The sequence below is a fragment of the Equus asinus genome, chromosome 16 (genome assembly GCF_041296235.1).
Source record: "Equus asinus isolate D_3611 breed Donkey chromosome 16, EquAss-T2T_v2, whole genome shotgun sequence".
Classification (NCBI taxonomy): domain Eukaryota; kingdom Metazoa; phylum Chordata; class Mammalia; order Perissodactyla; family Equidae; genus Equus; species Equus asinus.
In genome coordinates, this window is record NC_091805.1 from 19,962,765 (window position 1) to 19,983,102 (window position 20,338).

The 20,338-nt window shown below is 34.8% G+C and overlaps 1 protein-coding gene across 5 annotated transcripts in view; it reads right to left on the reverse strand.

Annotated features, from left to right (window-relative positions):
• Window positions 1–12,254: 12,254 nt before the first annotated feature.
• Window positions 12,255–20,338, reverse strand: part of TTLL7 (tubulin tyrosine ligase like 7) — a 133,270-nt gene continuing 125,186 nt past the window's right edge. For 3 of the 5 annotated variants that reach the window (XM_014830092.3, XM_014830094.3, XM_044749075.2), the window contains 2 exons: window positions 17,890–17,952; window positions 12,255–17,002 (listed from right to left, as the gene is read on the reverse strand). In XM_014830092.3, the coding sequence (XP_014685578.1) occupies window positions 16,882–17,002; window positions 17,890–17,952 (184 nt within the window). In that variant the 3' untranslated portion in view covers window positions 12,255–16,881. Of the gene's footprint in view, window positions 17,003–17,889; window positions 17,953–18,155; window positions 18,218–20,338 lie in introns of all 5 variants that reach the window. The other 2 variants (XR_006514561.2, XM_014830093.3) reach the window with 2 other exon arrangements.

Genomic DNA, 20,338 nt, shown 5'->3' on the forward strand with positions numbered 1-20,338 from the left:
TAAAATCAGTCGGATTATCACCTTATTCATTCTTATTTTGGGACTCTTTATTATTAAGCTATAGCCTGAGTCTTAGCTCAAAGTACTGAGTGAATATATTATCAACTGGTTTCTTCTGAAAAGTTCACTTCCCTCCAACCTACTTTATGAACTGGCCGCAGCTGTAGATTGCTGTAGCTCCCTGTCTCTCTAATGTTGCAAGACGTGTCTGAGTTCTCGCTGTGGGGACCTCCGATCCTTTGTTCTGATGGCTGTCTTCTCTTCACATTGTGTGATGGGAGAAGATTTGAAGCTCTTCTGTCACATGTTTGCATTCGGAGTTTAAACTGAAAATTGATTGCACCACTTGCTCTGCTACATAGAGCACCCGAGTAGCTCCAACATCCCCTGCCCAATGATAGTCCTTGGTGACTTCGTCCTCAACTCACAGAGTGGGACTAAAGTAATTCAGCTCAGCCAGAATTTTTGGAGAACAGACTGTGCCACAGAAACTGATAGGTGTATGGAAATACAAAATGATGAGACAGGAACCTTGTTTTAATTAACTAGCACACAATGGGAGAAAAAATGTGAACAATCAGGAAAAAGTTTTAATGCAACTTTAGAAACACATCTACCTGTAAGCCCTAACTTAAAGGACTGAGGCAGTTATTAATGAGGACATTAGGGACAGGTGGAGATTTTGACAGGTTTCAGGGACAAAAGGAAAAGTAAGGAGTAAACAGCAGAGTTTCTTAGAGAATTGCAAGTAGCAAATGTTACAGCTAAACATAGAGGCTCAGAGAGGTTATGTAAAAAGTATAAGATGACAGAACTAGCATTAGATTTAGAATTAATACTCAGGTCTATCTGACTCCAGAGTCCATGCTCTCCACACTGTTGCCTCAGAACAGAATGCAATTCATTATCCGGATGACACATATATGGAAACATGAGATGCCTTCTGAATCCATATCGATACCTGTGCTTCCTATAACATGTTCAACCTGGTTTAAACTGGCTTCCTTCCCCACCGCCTCACTGCTCTGCCAAAGGTCACAAACAGCCCCAAGTTGACCAATCCACTTCTCTTCTCATCTCACCTCAACGTCTTTGCAGCTTTCATCTCCTTGAAACGATTTCTCCTCTTGGCTCCCATAACACTTCATACTTTGGTTTTCCTCTTGGACCTCAGAGGCTGCTCCTTTTCAATCTCCCTTGCTGCCTTCTCATCTCATTCACCACCTCTAATGTGTGAGCTTCCACACATGGCTGTGCATCTTTCTACTCTCTATCTACCTTCTCTTCCAAAGTGAGTTCATTCCAACACCACGGTTTTAAATATCTCCAACCCTGAATGCCAAAATGACAGAGGAGTGGCTAAAAGTCTAGACTCGGGAGCCAGGCTTCCTAGATTCTGATCCTAGCTCCACTGACTAAACTAAGCCAGGTGATCTTGGGTTAGTTGCTCAACCTCTCTGTGCCTCGGTTCTCTCCTTTGAAAATTGAGATGCTAACGGTAGCTATTTATATAAACAACTACCTTCCCAACACCTCCGCCTGCATATCAAATTTAACATGTCCAAAAGTGAATTCTATATTCCCCAGCCCCTCACAAACCTGTTCCTCCTCATGTCCATAAACGGCATCATCATACACTCAGATGTTCAAGTCAAAAAATCTGAAAACATCCTTGATTCTTTCCCTTTACTAACTCCTAGCGCCAGCAGGTCTCATCTGCTCTACCTCTCATATATATTCTAAATCTCTCCGGTTTTCTTCGTCACCTCTTTCCCACCCTAATCAAAGCTACCATCATCTCTTACTTGGACGACATTAGTAGCCTTCCAACTGACCTTCTTATGTTCACTCTTGCCACCCTACAATCTATTTTCCACCTTGGAGTAGGAATCATCTTTCTTAAAACTTATATCAGCACATCACTCCTCTGCTTCAAACCTTCCGGTGGCTCTCCACTGGAGTTGAAATCCAGGCTCCACACCATGGCCTAGAAAGCCCCATGTGAATAGCTCCTTCCTTTCCATCCTCATCTGTACCACCCTCCTGGCTTGTCACAGGCCAGCCATACTGTCCTTTCTCTTTTCCTTAAATACATCACTTGTACCATTCTGGGATCTTTGAGCTTCAGTGGAATGTTCTCCCACTGTAGAGCTATTTTAGCACTGGATTGCTAGTACCCACAGGAGTACCCGGAACATAGTATGTGTTCAGAAACTACCTATTTGATTGATTGATTGGTTGATTGGTTGATGGTTCTTCAAGGTCTGTAAGTCAAAATTTCTTTCTTTTAATTTATATTCTAAATTCTTTAGGGGAGCTTTGCATGTAAAGGAACCCTGAAGTGAAGTATTTTTAAATGTGCAGAATAATTCCTAAGTTATGATTTTGAAATTGGGACTTTGTAGTTATATATATATTTAAGCCTTTTATATGCTTTAAAGCATAAACATATATATGCTTTTTAAAAATAGTAGGTGACTCACTAAATATATGATATTTGTTATCTTCTCAGGTAACTATGTCAAGTATAGCATTAGACCAAGGGACTTAGATATAATTACTGTTTTTCAAAACTAGGACAAGAGCAGTACCAGATCTTAAGGGTATGATGAGACAGGGTAACGCCTCCTTGTGGCATTACCATTCCCAGCATGGGCCTGTCAACATTCCTAACACCAAGCTACAGAAACCATGCAAATATTTACATAAAAATTTTTAAATCCACAAACTTCTTCCTATAAAGACTTCTAAAAATAAATCTTTTACAAGTAAATGCTTTAGATTTTAATTCTTTTCTGAATTTTCTTGAATTTAAAATTACATGAAAATAACTTTCCTAAAAGCACAAAATTAATGCACTTATTTGTAGCCACGACCTTTTTTTTTCCTTTTTCTGTTCTCACCCTGGTAAATGCCCACCCCTAGAAGTTGACAAGTATCTAAAGATCCTAAAATATGCATTTAATAAGAGTAATAAATCATTTGTCACTGGCATTTTTAAGATTTGGCCTTATCAAGTTTTAACTGATATTTTTTGCAGGTACTCCTGCTGTTATACGGAAGTAATAGAAATTTAATATTTAGTTACTGCAACCTAAAAACATCATATTTTACTGACCTATGAAAACTATTTGAGAGGAAATAGTGTCCCTTAAATAATTAAGGCAAGACTTTAAGCCACAAAATCCAGTAAAATTTCTAATTAAAGTTCATCATAATTAATTCTGTGAAAGTTGAAAATTTATTGGTGAAATTTTCACACTTCCATTTTATGCTGAAATGTCAGTTGTTTTTGTTCAGAGTTGCCATTACCTTTAATAGTACTAAAATCTGCCTGAAGAAAATTTCCAGACATACCAGTTCTCTTAAAATTGGACATTACGTACCTTAATTATTTTTAAACAATATAAAAATTAAAAATTCACACATTTAAAAGTCTTGCAATTTTACCTAACCTCATTATACCATGTGGAGAAAATGTTTCCTGTTGAAAGGAAAACAATACCAATATTCATAAACATGGATGATAAGTGAAATCATAAAGAAGAAACATGTTGTGCATAGAAAATATCTAAAAACAAAAATGTGATCGCTATAGAAGGCATCATCCACTGCCATACCCTTATCTAGTCACCGCGCCTCATCCATCAAGTTCAGTTCCTAAATACAGCCTGGACACGACGCCACCACTTGCAACGTAAAATGGCCACTTAAATGTATGTTTGTAAAGCGTGCTTATGTTGCTCCCTCTTGGTGAAAAAGCAGTACTGTTCAAATTGATTGCCACTGATTTTTAAAACTTTTTTTAAAGGTTTTCTTGTTAAGAATAACAGTCTGTTTTGATACAGCGTTTTCAGTGCCATTTGCACAAATCAAAGTGCTAATTGCTAACCTTAGAACAGTTAGAATTACTTTAAATAATTCTGAGTTTCTAAATTGACATGAATTAAAAGCCAGTTGGAACCCACACTCAAATGTTTTCATTTATGGACTCCCAGGAAATTTCATTTTGTAATAAACAAAGTACTAAAGAAAACGAATAGGAAGGTGCTAAACATACAAGAAATTCAGCTTTAAAAACCTGATGCCTTGAAAGAAGGTGGAAATATTTTCAGTCTCCTAAGTGCTCTATCCACTTACATATTTGCAGAAACAAATTATAATCCATTAGAAAAGAAAACTTACTAGATAGACATAGTAGTATCAGAAGCTCAAATGTTAAAAAAAAAAACCCCAAAACTTGTGTGATTACCAATTTTAAAATCAGAACCAGTGGTTTGCTGGAGCCCACTGGTACCAGCTGCAAGAGCTGACTGTGCACATCACGTCTCAACTCCATATCCAGTGACGTAATTTTGATAGTTGAAATCTGTCACGGTGGGAGTATTTACACCACAGAAACTGGCAAACACTATAAGTCTGGGTTTTGTTTTTATATATGTGCATATGTGTGTGTTTGGAGGACTGGTTGTTAAATATTTACCAGCACACCACTAGAAATGCCAAAGAGCATGCCGGAAAGAAGACCTTTCCCTTCAATCAATGACAATTGATATACAATTAACAAATTTTCCTAATTGCAATGAATAGATAAACACTGAATGACTTCTCAGGGGAAGTCATCACACACTAAACGTTTGTAAGTGGAAATAGTACTCAATTCAGTATAGTATCTTGAAACAGAAGAGCATCTTTCCTCCTCTCTTTGATCCACTTATAAATCAAACAATATATAGCATTCTATTGTCAGAATAGAAACTATTCACGATTACCACTTCCGCATCTCCTTTCTCCCAAATCAAGAGTGTTTTCGGAGAAGAATTCTGGTCATATCTTTAACTAGTTCTCTACAGTAGTCAAACGGAGCTGAGTAACCTTTGGGAAATTTTTAACTTATCAAAATACCACACAACCAAAGTGAAAGAATATTTTGTATTTTAAATATGATACTGAATAAAGTGGGTGTTCAATGGCATGAATGAAGACATAAAAGACATAAGCAAAAGTTTGTTTGGCAAAGACTTAAAAATGGTGTTCCATAAGCCTAGCCCCTCATGTGCTTATTGGAAGACAACTCAGGGACTTTCCAGAGTCTTCCTTTCCCTTGGAAGACTTACCCATAAGTTTAGAGAAATAACCTCAGGAAACAACTGTTATGGTGCTCAAAACCTTAGAGCAGGATTCTTATCTACAAAACATGAAAACTTCTAAAGTATCTCAGTCTTCTGCAGCTTGTATATGTCAAAGGCACCGAAATGAACCCATAATGCACAGTGTGGTGGCTTGTGTTTGTGTCAGGTACAGCTCACTGTGTGGGAGGATTATCAAGAGAAGGTTTGATTGATTATTATGCCAGTTCTGCCTGTGCCATCAGGACCCACTTGAAGATATTATACCTCAAGGTGATTATTTTATTGAAAAGAATATAATATTAATTAATTAATGATTACATATAAATAATGGAAAGAGACTAACTGAGTGATAGTTCAGTTAAATAGCTCCAACAATGTCACTAACGACAGCACAGCTGAGCAATGGATAAACAGTACCGGACATTGAGGGCAGAAATAGAGCCTTTTAAATTAATCTTTCCATGTTATTTCTTCATAATGAAAACCAATAATAAAAGCATATTTTAGGTGAAAAGATGTTAGAGAAGATATGATTATTAAAGCAGCAAGAGTTGTCTCTCTCTCAATAAAATGTCAGAATAGAAAGATATCTGGTGATGTTAGGTTGTTTCTAGTATTATTGACAGACGGACAGGAAGATCCTCATATCAGTAACATAGAAAGAATTACCACACTGCAAAGAACAATCAATGAGAATGCAATTTTCAATGTTACAAGTCATTAAGTTGAACATATATGAGAATCAGTTTTAAATATAACATATAATCAGAACCTATTGTGAAACCGTATAATAAAAATAACTTTTTTAAAACTGCACCAAAGCAATAGATATTTATTTAATAAAATAAAAATCTGACCTCCAGCACAGTCATTTTGAAGGTTCTCTGTCATCAGGAATGAAAATGAGACTTCAACTCATTGATGACTCCAAAGATGCATCAAGCAATCTTCATAACTACCAACCAAGTCAGTACTGTCATTATTATGCCCATTTTACAGATCAGGAAAATGAGAAACAGGGTGTTAAGGAATTAACCCAGGGTCACACCATTAGGAAGTGGTGGAAGTGGAATTCGAACCCCAGCAGTTTAGCTCCTGAGTCCAGCCTCTTAGCAACTAAGTTACTCATCACTTATTGCTTAGATTAAAGATAAAACTAGAAAATCCAGGAGTCCTTTCTGATGAGAAAGTTTATCTTGAGCTGTTCTTTCTATTTTATGCTCCTATTTATATTCCACAATATTAGACATCAAAAAATTATGCTTTCTGTTAAGCAAATTGCTCATTATGCCTAATGCCTATAAGGGCCATTCCATCTGGGAACCAGAGCTGGCCCTCACATTATACATGTAGAGGTGTTCCATGCTAACAGTCAGAGAACATTTTATAAAATTCCTCTGTTATTTATCCATATTATGTTTCATTATAATTATTTGTTCCCATACTAGAATTTGAGCTCATGGAAATAATTTGTTTCTCTGGTATCTAGCATAGTTCCTGACACATAGCCGATAATTAATACATGTTTGTCAAAATGAAATTACATGCCATAGCCAAGGAAAGCAAGCTTAAAAGGAACAACTTTAGCCTGCATATTAAACACACAATCATTTTTTTACACTAGACAACATTTTTCATGACAATGAAAAATTTTTTAGACAATTCTTTGACTTTTCTCCCTCTTTCCTCATACAAAATAGATCAAAAAGTCAGAAGGGATTCTTTCTCAGAAATGTTTGTTGAATATGGATTATCTCTACCCCACCTAAATTTAGGCCTCTGTCCTAACCTGCCTGCACTGCAGTCACAGTGTCCTAACTACTTTCCTGCCACCAAGCCCAGTCTTCTTCCCTCTTCCACAAGGCTGACAGAGCCAACTCCATAAAATGCAGACCCCATCTCCTCACTCCTTGGTTTTTTAAACATCCATTGATTCCTCTGTGTAAAGGGTAAAATGCAAACTCTTAAACATATCATCTAAGGATTTTGTAATTTGGCCCAACCTACCTCTCCCTATCCACTCAACACCGCAACCAATGTTGAGCCAGCTGAACTTCTCCGTTCCCTGAGTCAGGCCCTCTCACCTCTCACATTCTATGTCTGGAACCCTGTATTTTGCTGTTGAAATCCTGCTCTCACATCAAGACCCAACTCAACTGCTCTCTCGTGACACTGTTCCCAGTTCTCCCACACAGGATGCTCATGATTTCTGCTATACTCCCACAAAACCCTTGTGTCTCCATTTTGCCACTTGTCCTCATCAGCATTATCCGAGAGTGATTATGTGGCTCCCCGCCTAGAGGGTGAGCCCTTTAGACCCCAGAGCACAGTTCAGCAATACTTGGCAGGCAGTAGGCCCAGCGTTCGTGGTGCTAACATTTATCAAGCCCTGTTGAATAAAAACAAGAACAGCCAATTAAAGGCTTTGGTTTATTATGATTTTTCATTTATTATGATTTTTCTCTGCACCTTCTTGTTTCAGAAAAGGCACGTGCATGGTAATTCTATGATGTTTATATTTAGCATCCCCTAAGAACAAATACCTAAGTCTGTTTCTTACAGATTGCTCAAATCTCCCTTCTATTCAATGTCTATTCAGAGATCTACACAGTTAAAGGAGCTTTTTGGGAATTGAACAGCCACATTGCCCCTTTGTCCAAAACTGACATGCTACAAGAGGAAGAAAGAGCTATATAGCAAGACCAGAAAATGAGTGATGCTAGAGCCCGGAGCATGCCCCAGAATACCATATTGGCTTTGGGAACTCTTATTCCTAAAATATACTGACAGAATTGTGTTTCTCTGGGGATAGTGGAGAAAGACATTGTGTGGAAATAAAAATAATAAACATTTATTGGGAGGTGGTGCCAGGCTCAGAACTTTACATGGAATATCCCAGATAACTCCCCCACAACACTACACGGCAAGACCTACTCTAACATGAAGAAACTGAGGCTATTTCCCATTGGCTCTGGGGATTCAAACCCAGGCCATCTGGCATCTGAGGCCACTCTCTGAACCACCATCCTACTTTATTGGGAATATCAAAATCTAGGGGGTTTTGTCTCTTTTTGTCTAAAGTTCCTGGCTATATAAATAACTTTTAACCTACTTTGTGATCTTGAGACTGAATTTAGTGAGTACACAGAGGGTATTTATTGAATGGGTGAAGATAACTATCACCTAGTAACAAGAGAGTAGTCCCTTACTCTCATTCTTACAGAACCCAAAGCCTAACAATACCCCACCAAACTTAGAATCACAAGGTAGAGTCTTCTGATCATCAGTGAGATATATTTTACACGTGATGAGGAATTACAATACTTTACGACAGAGCCTAGTGCTTCCTATTTTCCTCACAACAAAACTCTCATTAGACAAAGTTGGTATTTGGTTTTAGGAAATGAAGATCCTGTCTCACCCAGGTAGTTCGTAGTAGAACCAGGATTGGAACCCACATCATCTGCTTCCTATTTTCATGTTTTCTATTACATAAGAAAAGTAAACAATAAAGCAGATGAGAGATAGTAAACTAAGGAAGATAATAAAGTAGAGACTCCAATCTTTGTAAGGAACTTCATCTTGTTTTCCCAAAGCCTTGGGATTGCTTGGCAAGGCGTTACGGTGCTGTGGAGTTTTTTAGAAACCTGTAATCCCTCATCTAATAATTAAATATCTACATCAGGTCTGCAAACTGCTGGGGAAATTTCTAGCATGCATAAGAAGAAGCAAGATCAATATTGGAACATTTCAGGTCTAGAAGTGGGCTTCTCATGACTTACCAAGATATACATCCTCAAGAGATTCTGAGTAGCCACAGAACTTAGAGAAGTTGTAACCACGCACCTCCTGCTGAGAGAAATAGGACACTGTGACGATGGGCCAAATTGCTAAAAAAAATCTTAACACAGAAGTGTAAATAATAATGTAGAAGTGGGATCTGCCTTTGTTCTTTCCATGCATTTATGATAAGAACTCAATGTTTTAGTCAAAACAACCAAAACAGGCAATGATTATTTAGTATTTTCAGAGTGAGAGTAATGGGGCAATGCTTCACGTGGGCAAAAGTGGAAATGAATGAGATGAAATGCAGAAACTTAGAAATGGTCAGAAAAAAAATTCAAAAAGCAAATATAAATAATCTCTGGCTGAGAAACCTGAGGCTAAAACAAAATCAAGCTAATTTATGAGGAATCTACTTATTTATTTGTAGTAAATGTTTCATTACAACAAATCTATTGCTTTAGCTTGGGAAGAGTCAAAAAAATAATGGAATTAGCCAACTTTATTTTTAAAGATCTCTTCAATTTCTTTCCCAAATTTGAGTTTTCCTTTGTACTTTTCACATTATGATGTAGAACATTTACTGAACAAATACCAATTTGAGCTAAAATGATGTTACGTTTTGATGATCTACCTATTTTTAGCCTAAGGACTAAGCGATTTTCTGAATTCACATTTTCATCACTTTAATGAAAATGAGGTGACATGCTGAAATGGTATTTTCTTGGATTGTATTAAGGTTTATACACTCTAGATTTTTCACATACACTGTGTCATACATTTTTCCCCTAAAGTGGATATATTATAAACATGCAGATATAGTTGTGTTTTTACTGCTAACAGCATACTGCAGGTTCAAAAAAGTGAATTTTATTATGTTTCTTGACCTTTTTCTTATCTTATTCTAACATTAGCAACAGCATATCTGTAATAGAACAGTGCTTAGCTAAGTTTATATAGTTTTATTATTAGCGTTAAAAGTTTTTGTCACAACACTGTCAATTTTGTACTTTAAGGAGTTATGTCCACTTGCACCTGTTCCTAGACAGGACAAATTTGGAATTTGCCTATTCTCATTTTATGTTTTTATTACTATATCAAATATTAAATGTTACCTTAATATAAAGTCATACAAATGTGACTGTCAGCTTTGTACAACAGTCAAGACAATACTTTCTGAACCTAAATTTCATATTTTTGATTATTATATAAAATAGTTCAGTGTAGGCCGTTATAGTGCCATTCAGTGTATAACTCCCCAAATATACTGAATAGTAGTGCATTTACTATATTTTTAAAGAGAGAGATTAATTTGGTGAATTTCACAAGATGAAACAAAACTGAGTGCGATGAAACTTATTAAGGCTTCCAAAGTGTCTCACACTTAAGGAAAACAGACACAGAAAAAAGATTGCCTCAGTAAATTTTGTCTCACAAATAATACAATAAACTTTTAAAAAATTCCAGCTTTGAAGAAAATTTCTTGGCCACAGATAGACCTTTTTGTTTGTATAAGATTTTTTATTCAGATAGCCAACAAGTGCTTCTAGATATAGTGTGTGTATACAAAGCTCTCACCGTCTGCTGATGGGTGACATTAGGCTCTCACTGAAGACAAACTTTTCTCATGTTAGACCCAGTAAATCTTACTATCTTTTCTTAAGGGCTTGGACCGCATTCAGATCACATTCATAAGAATTTTACTTACTTTGCACATCGCAATTATGTTGCAAATGTCTACTATAACTCCTGTTTACAAGTAAGCCTATTTATCTGTGGCCGTCCTTCTTGGGTCAAGCCAACCCTGTTGAAATCCTGGCTCAAATATGCCTCTGGAAATGACCAAATTCTCAAGTGACAAGTAAATTCTGGCACTAGATTTGTCAGGGTTCATAATCATACCACCAGTGTATATTTGATAAATAAATGATTAAATAAATACCTTGATTACTTTATTAGCGAAGGAATTGGTTGAGTTTGGTGTTTTCCAAAGCTAGGTCAATAGAAGACTAGTCCTGGGAGATATATTTCAATAAAAGGTACCAAAGTGAAATGAGTTTAGGAACTGATGCATGTTCTAGTCCCTTGCTGGAGACTCTCAATGCATCTTAGGATACTGAAGACTCTGAGAGGTCCCAAAAGCCAAGAAACACGTTCCAGTTTTTACACCCAATGTTTCCCAAAGTTACTGACCATGGTGACGAGCACTGTTGTCACCATATTCTAAATGTACATTAATTATCATTGAGATAACTCTCTCCAAATTAATTTAAAGATCTATTATCTTACTCTCTACAAAAAAGCTAAATGGCAATTTTGTTTTAAGGCACTATATGAAGTTTTCTAAAACTTGAAATTATTTCAGGGTGATTTATTTTATAATTTTAAAAGATTTTCAGTCATTTGAATAAAATTAGATCTATATAGCAAATTATTTGATAAAGGAGATTCCAAAGTACCCACACTAGCCTCATCTTTAAAAGTAAACACTTATACCATTTGGCTGTCAATTACAAAAAGTAAGGCAAAGATACTTTAAAGTTCCTGCAACATGATAGGATTTTTATCTGAAATGTTTCCTTTCCGGTTTTTTTTTTTTTTTTTTTGAGGAAGATTAGCCCTAAGCTAATATCCACTGCCAATCCTCCTCTTTTTTGGGGAGGAAGATTGGTCCCGAGCTAACATCTGTGGCTATCTTCCTCTGCTTTATACGTGGGACGCCTGCCACAGCATGGCTTGAGAAGCAGTGAGTTAGGTCTGCGCCCAGGCTCCGAACTGGCAAACCGCAGGCCACTGAAGAAGAGCATGGAAACTAACTGCTACGCCATGAAGCTGACTCGCTTCCTTTCCTTAAAGACAAAATATTCTAGTTTCTTTATATTTAATCATCTTAGGGAACAACACTATGAATGGCACTAAGACTAGAATATGCTTCTTATTCAGGCTTAGCATGATGTTTTAACAACAATAAAATTATAAATTCCTGAAAAGAATGAACTTCATAGCTGAGATGCTGACATCATTCTATTCAGATTAGTAATACTGTTGTTATAATCAATGATGCTATAAAGACATAAAAGTGTCATTTCTAAATTTAAGAACAGTCTGCCTTCCAGCTAACTAAGAGAGAAATTGACACCAATTTTGTTTACTCGACCTGACGTAAATAGCAGGTAAAGTGAGCCTCACAGTGCTATTGCTGTCTGTACAACAGACAAAAATTACTGTGAAAATATATTTCATCACCCTGAAAGTTTAATTGAGAGCTAATCTCTTCTACTACTAAAAACCGTGTGTGTGTGTGTGTGCGTAAACCAGAAATAACCATTTGATGCCATATTGTAGCTTTCTTATGTTAAACATTTTTTATTATAGTCATATCTGAGTAATTGAAATAAATTCACCATACAGATACCACAAGCCGAAGCATGACAATGCAGTACTAATCGCACATTGTGTCGACATTTCAAGCATATTTTCTGTAACAGCATTTGCATTCATACACAGGGAGTGAAGCACAGGGGGATAATTTGAGTCATGATTTATGGTAGCAAATGTATTGCTTTCAAGCTAATCTTCAAACCCATAATCTTCAGCAAATCTATTAATATTCAACGTTGTAACATGTATAGTAGTTATTGTATGAACCGACCAGCTCAGTACCCAGAACTGTCGTTGTTAGCCTTTGAAAGAGAAATATCAGCATTATCTGATTACTTTTGTAAGGTAAGTCTTCTTACTAATTTAGAAAATATTAGTCTATTGAATGAGGATTTTACCAATAGTTTTCAAGTTAATAGGTGGGAATAAAACAAAAGCTTTCCAGAGCTCTTCTTAGATAATACAGCCCAGTTAATGCAGAATGTGTTACCTGAACAGTTTTCCTTTAATGTACCAGATACCCATTTACGAAAAGGCAAAAAAACACCAAAAATGGGCAGCAATCTCAAAGTGTGCAGTAAGTTTTAATACACCAATTTTGGGGTGCAAGACTGTTATTTGTAGCCATGAACTTGGTTCATACGGATACAGATAATTAATGCTTTTTAGGCACAGTGACTTCAACCTGGTTCTTAAAAATCTCAGCAGACAAACTGAACCTGATCCAATAACACATTTTATCTAAGTTGTATTACTGCTGAGGCAAAAATACACCATTATAAAATGCAAGGAAAACCAAGGTTTAAAAGGAAGAATTTCTCTTTTCTTGACTTTGTCCATGCAAAGGTCAAAACTTCAAAGGGAACTTTAAAACAAGGGGGACATGAAAAGAAAGAAAAAGCAGTGTAAGATATAAAATTTTAATCATGAATATATTTCCAAATTTTTAATTTATTCATAAGTAACATTAGCCCAAAATATTTAGACAACTAATTCAGTCCTTGAAATTTTAATTTCTCAATTTAAAGAGAAAAGCAAATTTTAAAAAATCATCAGGTCACAGAACACAACTAATTGTAGTTACACTTTTTATTGTTCAACTCTTAGAACCAAGTAAACTAAGACTTAAAATGTAAATTAGCATTACAGAACAAAAAAGAAAGGTATTTTGTGTCACTCTTTTCAAGGTATTTGCTACTATTTTTAAAGAATATACATTTAAAAATGAATTAGTGCTTTATAGGAAACTAGAAATAACAGAGTTTATACAACTACCAATTTTTGGTACTTTAGAAAAGGTCAAGTAATGTGTCTGTTTAAGGAGAATTTTTAAGCGGAATGGCTTTGACATGCTAATTTAGATTAATTTATACTAAATATGTGAAATTTCAAGTTAAATAACAAAATTCTTAATTATATACTTCCTAAATTAAAAAGAGGTTGAGAATGAAATCCTTTTCTTGATGTCTAGAAGCCACTGTCATACAGCTGTGTGTAAGTATTAGATGAAAAGGTCAGGGATTTCTGCTTGTTTCAATTTGGTTCCTTTTAGTTTTAGGGAGAAGGACTTAGAAAAGTTTTGTGGATTTAGACCTAATTTAGACATATGAAAAAATTCGTATAGATCTTTACATCTGGCAAAGGTTACCATTGTTATTTCCATATCTGATCCTGTTATAATTTCATTTTTATACATGCAAGGTAAAAGAAATGCTAGTAAAATAAAATTTACTAGTAAAAATAATCATAGTATGAATCACAATAGTTCCTTCAACAGATTACATAAAGCAAATGGTACTGAATTACAATGCTGGATTATTAAAGCGAAAACTAATCTGCAATCTCATGCTATGTTCATAGACGATGATTTAAAACAAAAAGGTTGCTTTTCACACAATTCTGGAAAGCATTCCATAATGAGCATAATTGATAATGAGATTTCCATAACGATAAGGGATTTTTTTTAAATAACAGAATGAAAATATGCTTTCATCATAAGTAAACCAAATTCCCTATTAAAAACTCCTAGTAAAATGGAATAGCTTCTGGAGTTTTCTCAGAGAAAGTTATTTTCTCTCCTAGAAGAGTCAGACCCGTACGTACTATCACTTATACTGATATGTTTAACTATGAATAAAAAATTTATAATAAAAACTAAGGAATATTTTATACATCTAAAACATTTCTATGGCCTCTAGAGACTTCCATGGTTTATTACTGCATCTTCTCTTCTTCGTTTCTCGTTAGGGAAACAGCACTGCAGCAACCACAGTCCACAGCATAGCAGGTAGTATATATACATAATCAGCACATAGCTTTCATTCACAACTTCATCATATCAGACTAGATCAGTATGAATAGGCAAATGTGGGCAATGGAACTCTACTGCTCAAAAAAAGCCAGACTTAAGTAGCTAGAGAAATGAAATCTGTTCATCAATTAGTTGGGTAGTTTCATATATTTAAACTTACTCTTGATTTTTTAAATTTGTGTGTGTGTGTGTGTGTGTGTGTTTTGTGGAGGAGACATGTTGGACATTCTTCTTTTTTGTTTTAAATAAAAATTTCACTCTTGTGCAACTAAGGAAAGAATTTCCAAAGCACCCACTTTAGCAAATTAAGTAACCATTTTGATTTAAGTGAATCCAAGTAAGTGGTCAACAAACTGGGTTGATATCACATCCCAAACACTTGAAATTCTCATTCATGTACAAATCGTGAATTTAAAAGAACTATGACTAAAAAATACTTCCATGAAAAGACCTACTTGCTGATCATTCTTATAATTTTGTAATATCCAAATTTTTTCATTATTTATCCTAAGAAATCTATGACATATTTAAGAATTCACAAAATGGAGTCATAAAGACAAAGAGCTACACAGTAACTCCTTTGCCCTGACATCCTTATTCTTTTTCCACAAAAACAATAAGAAAGTCTCCTTTGAGTTGCATGTGGCAAGGAAAAGCATCTACTACAATATGGATGCTAGGAAGTCAAAGAATCAAGGAGCTAGCAGTAATTTAGGGAAGAACCTACTTCAGCCTAACTCAGGCTCAGAATCCAGCTTTCAAAGCAAAGCACATCTAACTTATAACTTTGGGTTGCCAATTATCTAGCTTGTGAATTAAGCCAGGCCAGTTTGCCTCTCAGTTTTCCTACTTTGGGCTATCTTGATTTACTGGAAATAGCTTCTAGGATAGTAAAAGGAGGTAAAAGATTCATGAATTTTGCAAATAATCAGCATCTGTGAGAAAATAAAACTATTGGGAGAAGTTTAAATAAACTTCTAAAAGGTGGATATTGCAATTTCTAAGGATTTCCATGGCGCTGTTTATATTTTTATGGAAAACTGAAAGCTCACTTGCGGTTTCTGAAACTGTAAGCAAGACAAGGAAGTAAACTGCTATGAAACTAGGTATAATAACTTTGGACAAGAAGAAAACTTCATACTATATTTTGATTTTAAAAAATTCTCAAGGGAACATCCACAACTCATAACATCTAGCAATCAAGGGAACATCCATGACTAATAATATCTAGTAATCAGGATCTTCCATGTGCAATAATTTAGATTATTTTCTATGGTGCAATGTGAAACTCTGTATTAGACTTTGCAAAGTCAGTTGCTCTCAACATTGAGAGACCTATAATGTAAGTGTGACACATTATCCTGTAGCAACGAAATGAGTTTGAAGTGTCAGCTCTTCTACTTCTGAAGAACAGAATAAATTGTATTTTGACCATATGTACCCATCAGAGATATACTTCCCAAATAAAAGTGAGTGGTATGAGATAGAAAAATCATATGGAAAGATTTTGTCATTATCATCATTTTCTTTTCTTTTGACTCCCAATGAAAAGTAAAAATAAAAGCTAGTTTATGTTTTGTTCATTTTTAACTCACTGGATTGTCTTCTATTTTAGATCATAATGTGATCTTACTAGATCCTTCTTGAAAATGTACATTATCACAAGTAGCTAAATTTCCACATAGAAGAATAGAAATGTTGGAGACTCAAGTTGGAGTTTTTATAGCACTTTACAACGTGCTATAGTAATGATAAACCCATTTTATACTTAATCCTATCAAGCAACACCAGGCTTCTAATTTTTTTTGTAATTTAAATGGCTACTAGATATAAGAGAAGGAATAAGGTAACTTACTATTAATGCTTTTTCAAGTCAAAAGACGTGTCATCTAAAAAATTATTTAATACTGTAATGGGATCTTCAAGATCAATTCTGTTTATATACTCTGCAGCAAAAATAACATTTCTAGTAGGAAGGTATTAATTATAAACCTAGCAAATTCTAGACATTCACATATTTGTGTAAACAACTTTAACATGGTTTATTACATTTCCAGAAAGGTTAAATCTTATATCCAGTTTTCTGCTATTTCTTCTTTCATATATTATAATAAATATATATGTTATTTGAGTGCATGTGTGTACATTTTTTCACACATATATATGTCATATATACATAAAACAGCACTTAATGGTCACTTTCTTTGCATGTTTAAATTGGGGGAAGAAATGAATTGCTGTTATGCATAACCCATGGCGATCTTCCTTTCCGTTTCACAAATGGCCATATCGGGACGTAAACAAAACGTTGGAGCGAGTCATTCCAGGTGAACTGTATTTCAAGCTGTAGGTTGGTGTTCTCATGATGAATTGTGTACTTCCTGGTAGTAAATACCTAAAAATGATAGTTGAACAATTAGACTTACAAACAAATCAGTATTAACATCTCTCACTAAAGTGTTAGGTGGTTAGTAATTTATATATCTTACATGAGAAACGACACCATAACAACACTGCAATTCACATGAAAAGATTTCCTCTCCAGATTGAGGGGGTCAGGCAGAGGGAGGGTCACAAAGCCTCACCCAAAGAGTTGAATACAGATGCAACATATGATCTTAGTATCCCAAGACATCCCATAAAGAGCCATCGCACTCACCGCTAGGAAACTGTTTGCATGACTCATGTTAACTTGGAATTCCTCATTAATCGCTGTCAAAAATGTGTGAAGCCAGTCAAATATTTCTTAAGAACATATGCTATGAGAATCTGACTAGTCACATTAAAATAATTGTTTGTTTCAAGGATGTTGGAACCATTGATTCTAATTTAATATTTCACTGATATATTATGACTATAGATAATCTAAAAGAAAAAGTTAAAGATTAACATTCGTAACTAGATTATAAGTTTTATATTCTTAGACCACATGGTGCTTATGATTAGAGAACACCAAAAACAATCATGATTACAGGTCGCATGCAACCCCTGCAGCCAAATGTATTTCAGAATACAAGAATTTTCTGTATTTTAGGACAATACGATGTAAATACAATATATAACATAACATCTCCATCAGGGCCTTGGAGCAGCATCCTGTAAACAAACCATTAATATTCCTGTAGTGAAAGGTATGCATATTCACAATAAATTGGATAAAGACTATAAATAACTTCATGTCAATTCAGATCAGATGTACCAATAGATGGGTTACTTTTTTTCTTTCTTTAGTTTTAGTTTTCAGAGCTATAGGAACCAGGAATTACAAATAAGAGTGTGCACCTGTATAATCTGTTTTCCTCTGGAAAACCTTTGGTTAGCATTAGGCCAGTCCAATCTATATGTCTAGAAAGAAATGATCAAGGAAATCCTCATGAGCAAATGCAAATAAACATCACTATTAAAAAATGTAAGTCCTGGTAATGATGAGAAGGACATTAAATAAAGTAAGGACAAAGATATCTATAAGACATTTCCAAGAGCAGGAGTAGTAATAGAAGGAGATTTATAATTAGCAGTTGTCTTGAAAAAAATAAACAGAGGTATACCATCAAATCATTTATTTTCTTCACTTGACTTTAGAAGCTTGCAGCAACAGTATCACACGTCCCTAGATATACAAAGAAATTGAGGGCCAAGGGTACCATTAGCAACCAATTCTATATTAAGTCATATTGATAACTACTAATCTCTATGTCAATGAAAAATTAAATTTATAGTTGTGTTATATGAATTTTGTATAAGAATATGAATTCATTATGATCAAACTGCATAAAGCATTTTAAAATGGCAGAATTCTCCATAATATTCATAAACATCATTTCATCATGAATTATCTAATAATATCCTCTAAATCTATTACCTAATATCACAAACTATAAATAATTGCTCAAATCATTAAGTTAATAGAGCAGTAAAATAATACACAACAAACCAAATTGAATCAAAATTGCACAATGGGTGATGAATAATGAAACAACTGATTTCTCACGTCACAGATTATATAAATTATTTTCGTAATATCACTCGGGTAATTTATACGGATTAATTATTACGTCAAGAGCTAGTGGAGTCATGATTAATCTGATATCTTCCCCCACGAAAAGGCTACCCTTCCTATGTAGGGCAAAGGTGCAAAAGAAAATAAGACGTTTGATCAAAGCCCACTATTTTGTATTAGTTGAGAGTTATTCTATCTTCTGTTGAGAATGTATCCTGATTACACTGATAATTATCACAGTAAACAGTGACTTCTGCCAACTTTCTTTCAAAGAATTTCCAAGCAATGATTACTATTGACATTATAATAACATTCACATATCTTTTTGAGTTTAAGATCTCCATTTCACAGATGAAAAGATAAAAGCACAAAGTCCAGGGTTACAGCTAACTTACACTATTTTATTTAACACTATTTTACGCTTAAGTAGTGTTTTCTCTGTGTCCTGTACTATTCTAATTGCTTTATAAATATTAATTCATTTAGTTCTCATAACAATTCTATACAGTAGATATTATTGTAGGCTCCATTTTATAGATGAATACACTGAAGCATACAGGGGTCAAATGCCTTGCCCACAGTCACAGAGCTAGTAAGTGGCAGAGCCAGGATGCAAAGCCATGTGGTCTAGCTCCAGAATCAGTGCTCCCAGCAACTATACTGTATTTCCATTTCCGTGCATGAATCTCAATTTAAAACTAATGGATACAATGATTATACTCACTTTTTTCAGAAATATGAAGTATAAAATAACTTAGAAAGTAGAAAAATATTATACATCCACAAATCTAAACTTTTTTTTAAATCTAAACTTTTTTATACAAGCAGAAAAAGCTAAAATGAAATTTTTTTAAAGAAAAAGATTCAGTATGAACTAAAAAAAGCCTACGAAATCACATTGGAAAAAACACTTTGCTTCCCTAAAGCCAGTGCTGTGGGGTATTTTAAAGCATTACAGGGAAACACAATGGATTATTTGCCTTAATATCGTCATTAATGTCTCTTGGGAGATCCCACTCTAGCTGAACATCAAAGATTATTTTTGAAATGTTCTTTGCAATGAAGTTATATAATACAATTTGATTTTTTTTTTGGCAGGAAGAATATCTCTAGGAAGTGGATTTATAAACTATCTAAAGAGTTTGTGTTAAAGCACCAAAAAATGTGAAAAGTTTACAGCTTTATTCTAGATTGCTTTTGACATACAAAAATACCTAACTCATAGCTAATTTGTACAGAAGAGAAAATACTTCAGACTACCCTATTCACTTCAGACACGAACCCTCACTGCTTGTCTCTGAGACTAGGTGAGCGCATCTCCACAGATCCATCATATAGACATCAAACATGCATTTGTCTAATTCCTATGTCTGTCTGTCATGTACCAACCTACTGCTGACTGTGGAGGATCTCTAGAACATGAAGCATTTCAAGACTGGTAGGGAATTAGCCATGAAAACTTAAGCTTACACTCACCTCCTGAGATCTTCCTGGAGGAAGACCCGAACCCCTAATCCCCCCAGAACAAACTCAGCTTCCTGGTTTGGGGAACACAAGGTAAATAAAAGGTCATCACGATATTTGTCCTGTGTTTTTAAAATTTTTTTCTAATTGTGGTAAAATATATATAACATGAAACTTACCAGTTTTACCACTTTTAAGTATGCAATTCAGTGCACTAAGTATATTTACAATGATTGTGTAACCATCACCACTAGGTAGTTCCAGAAC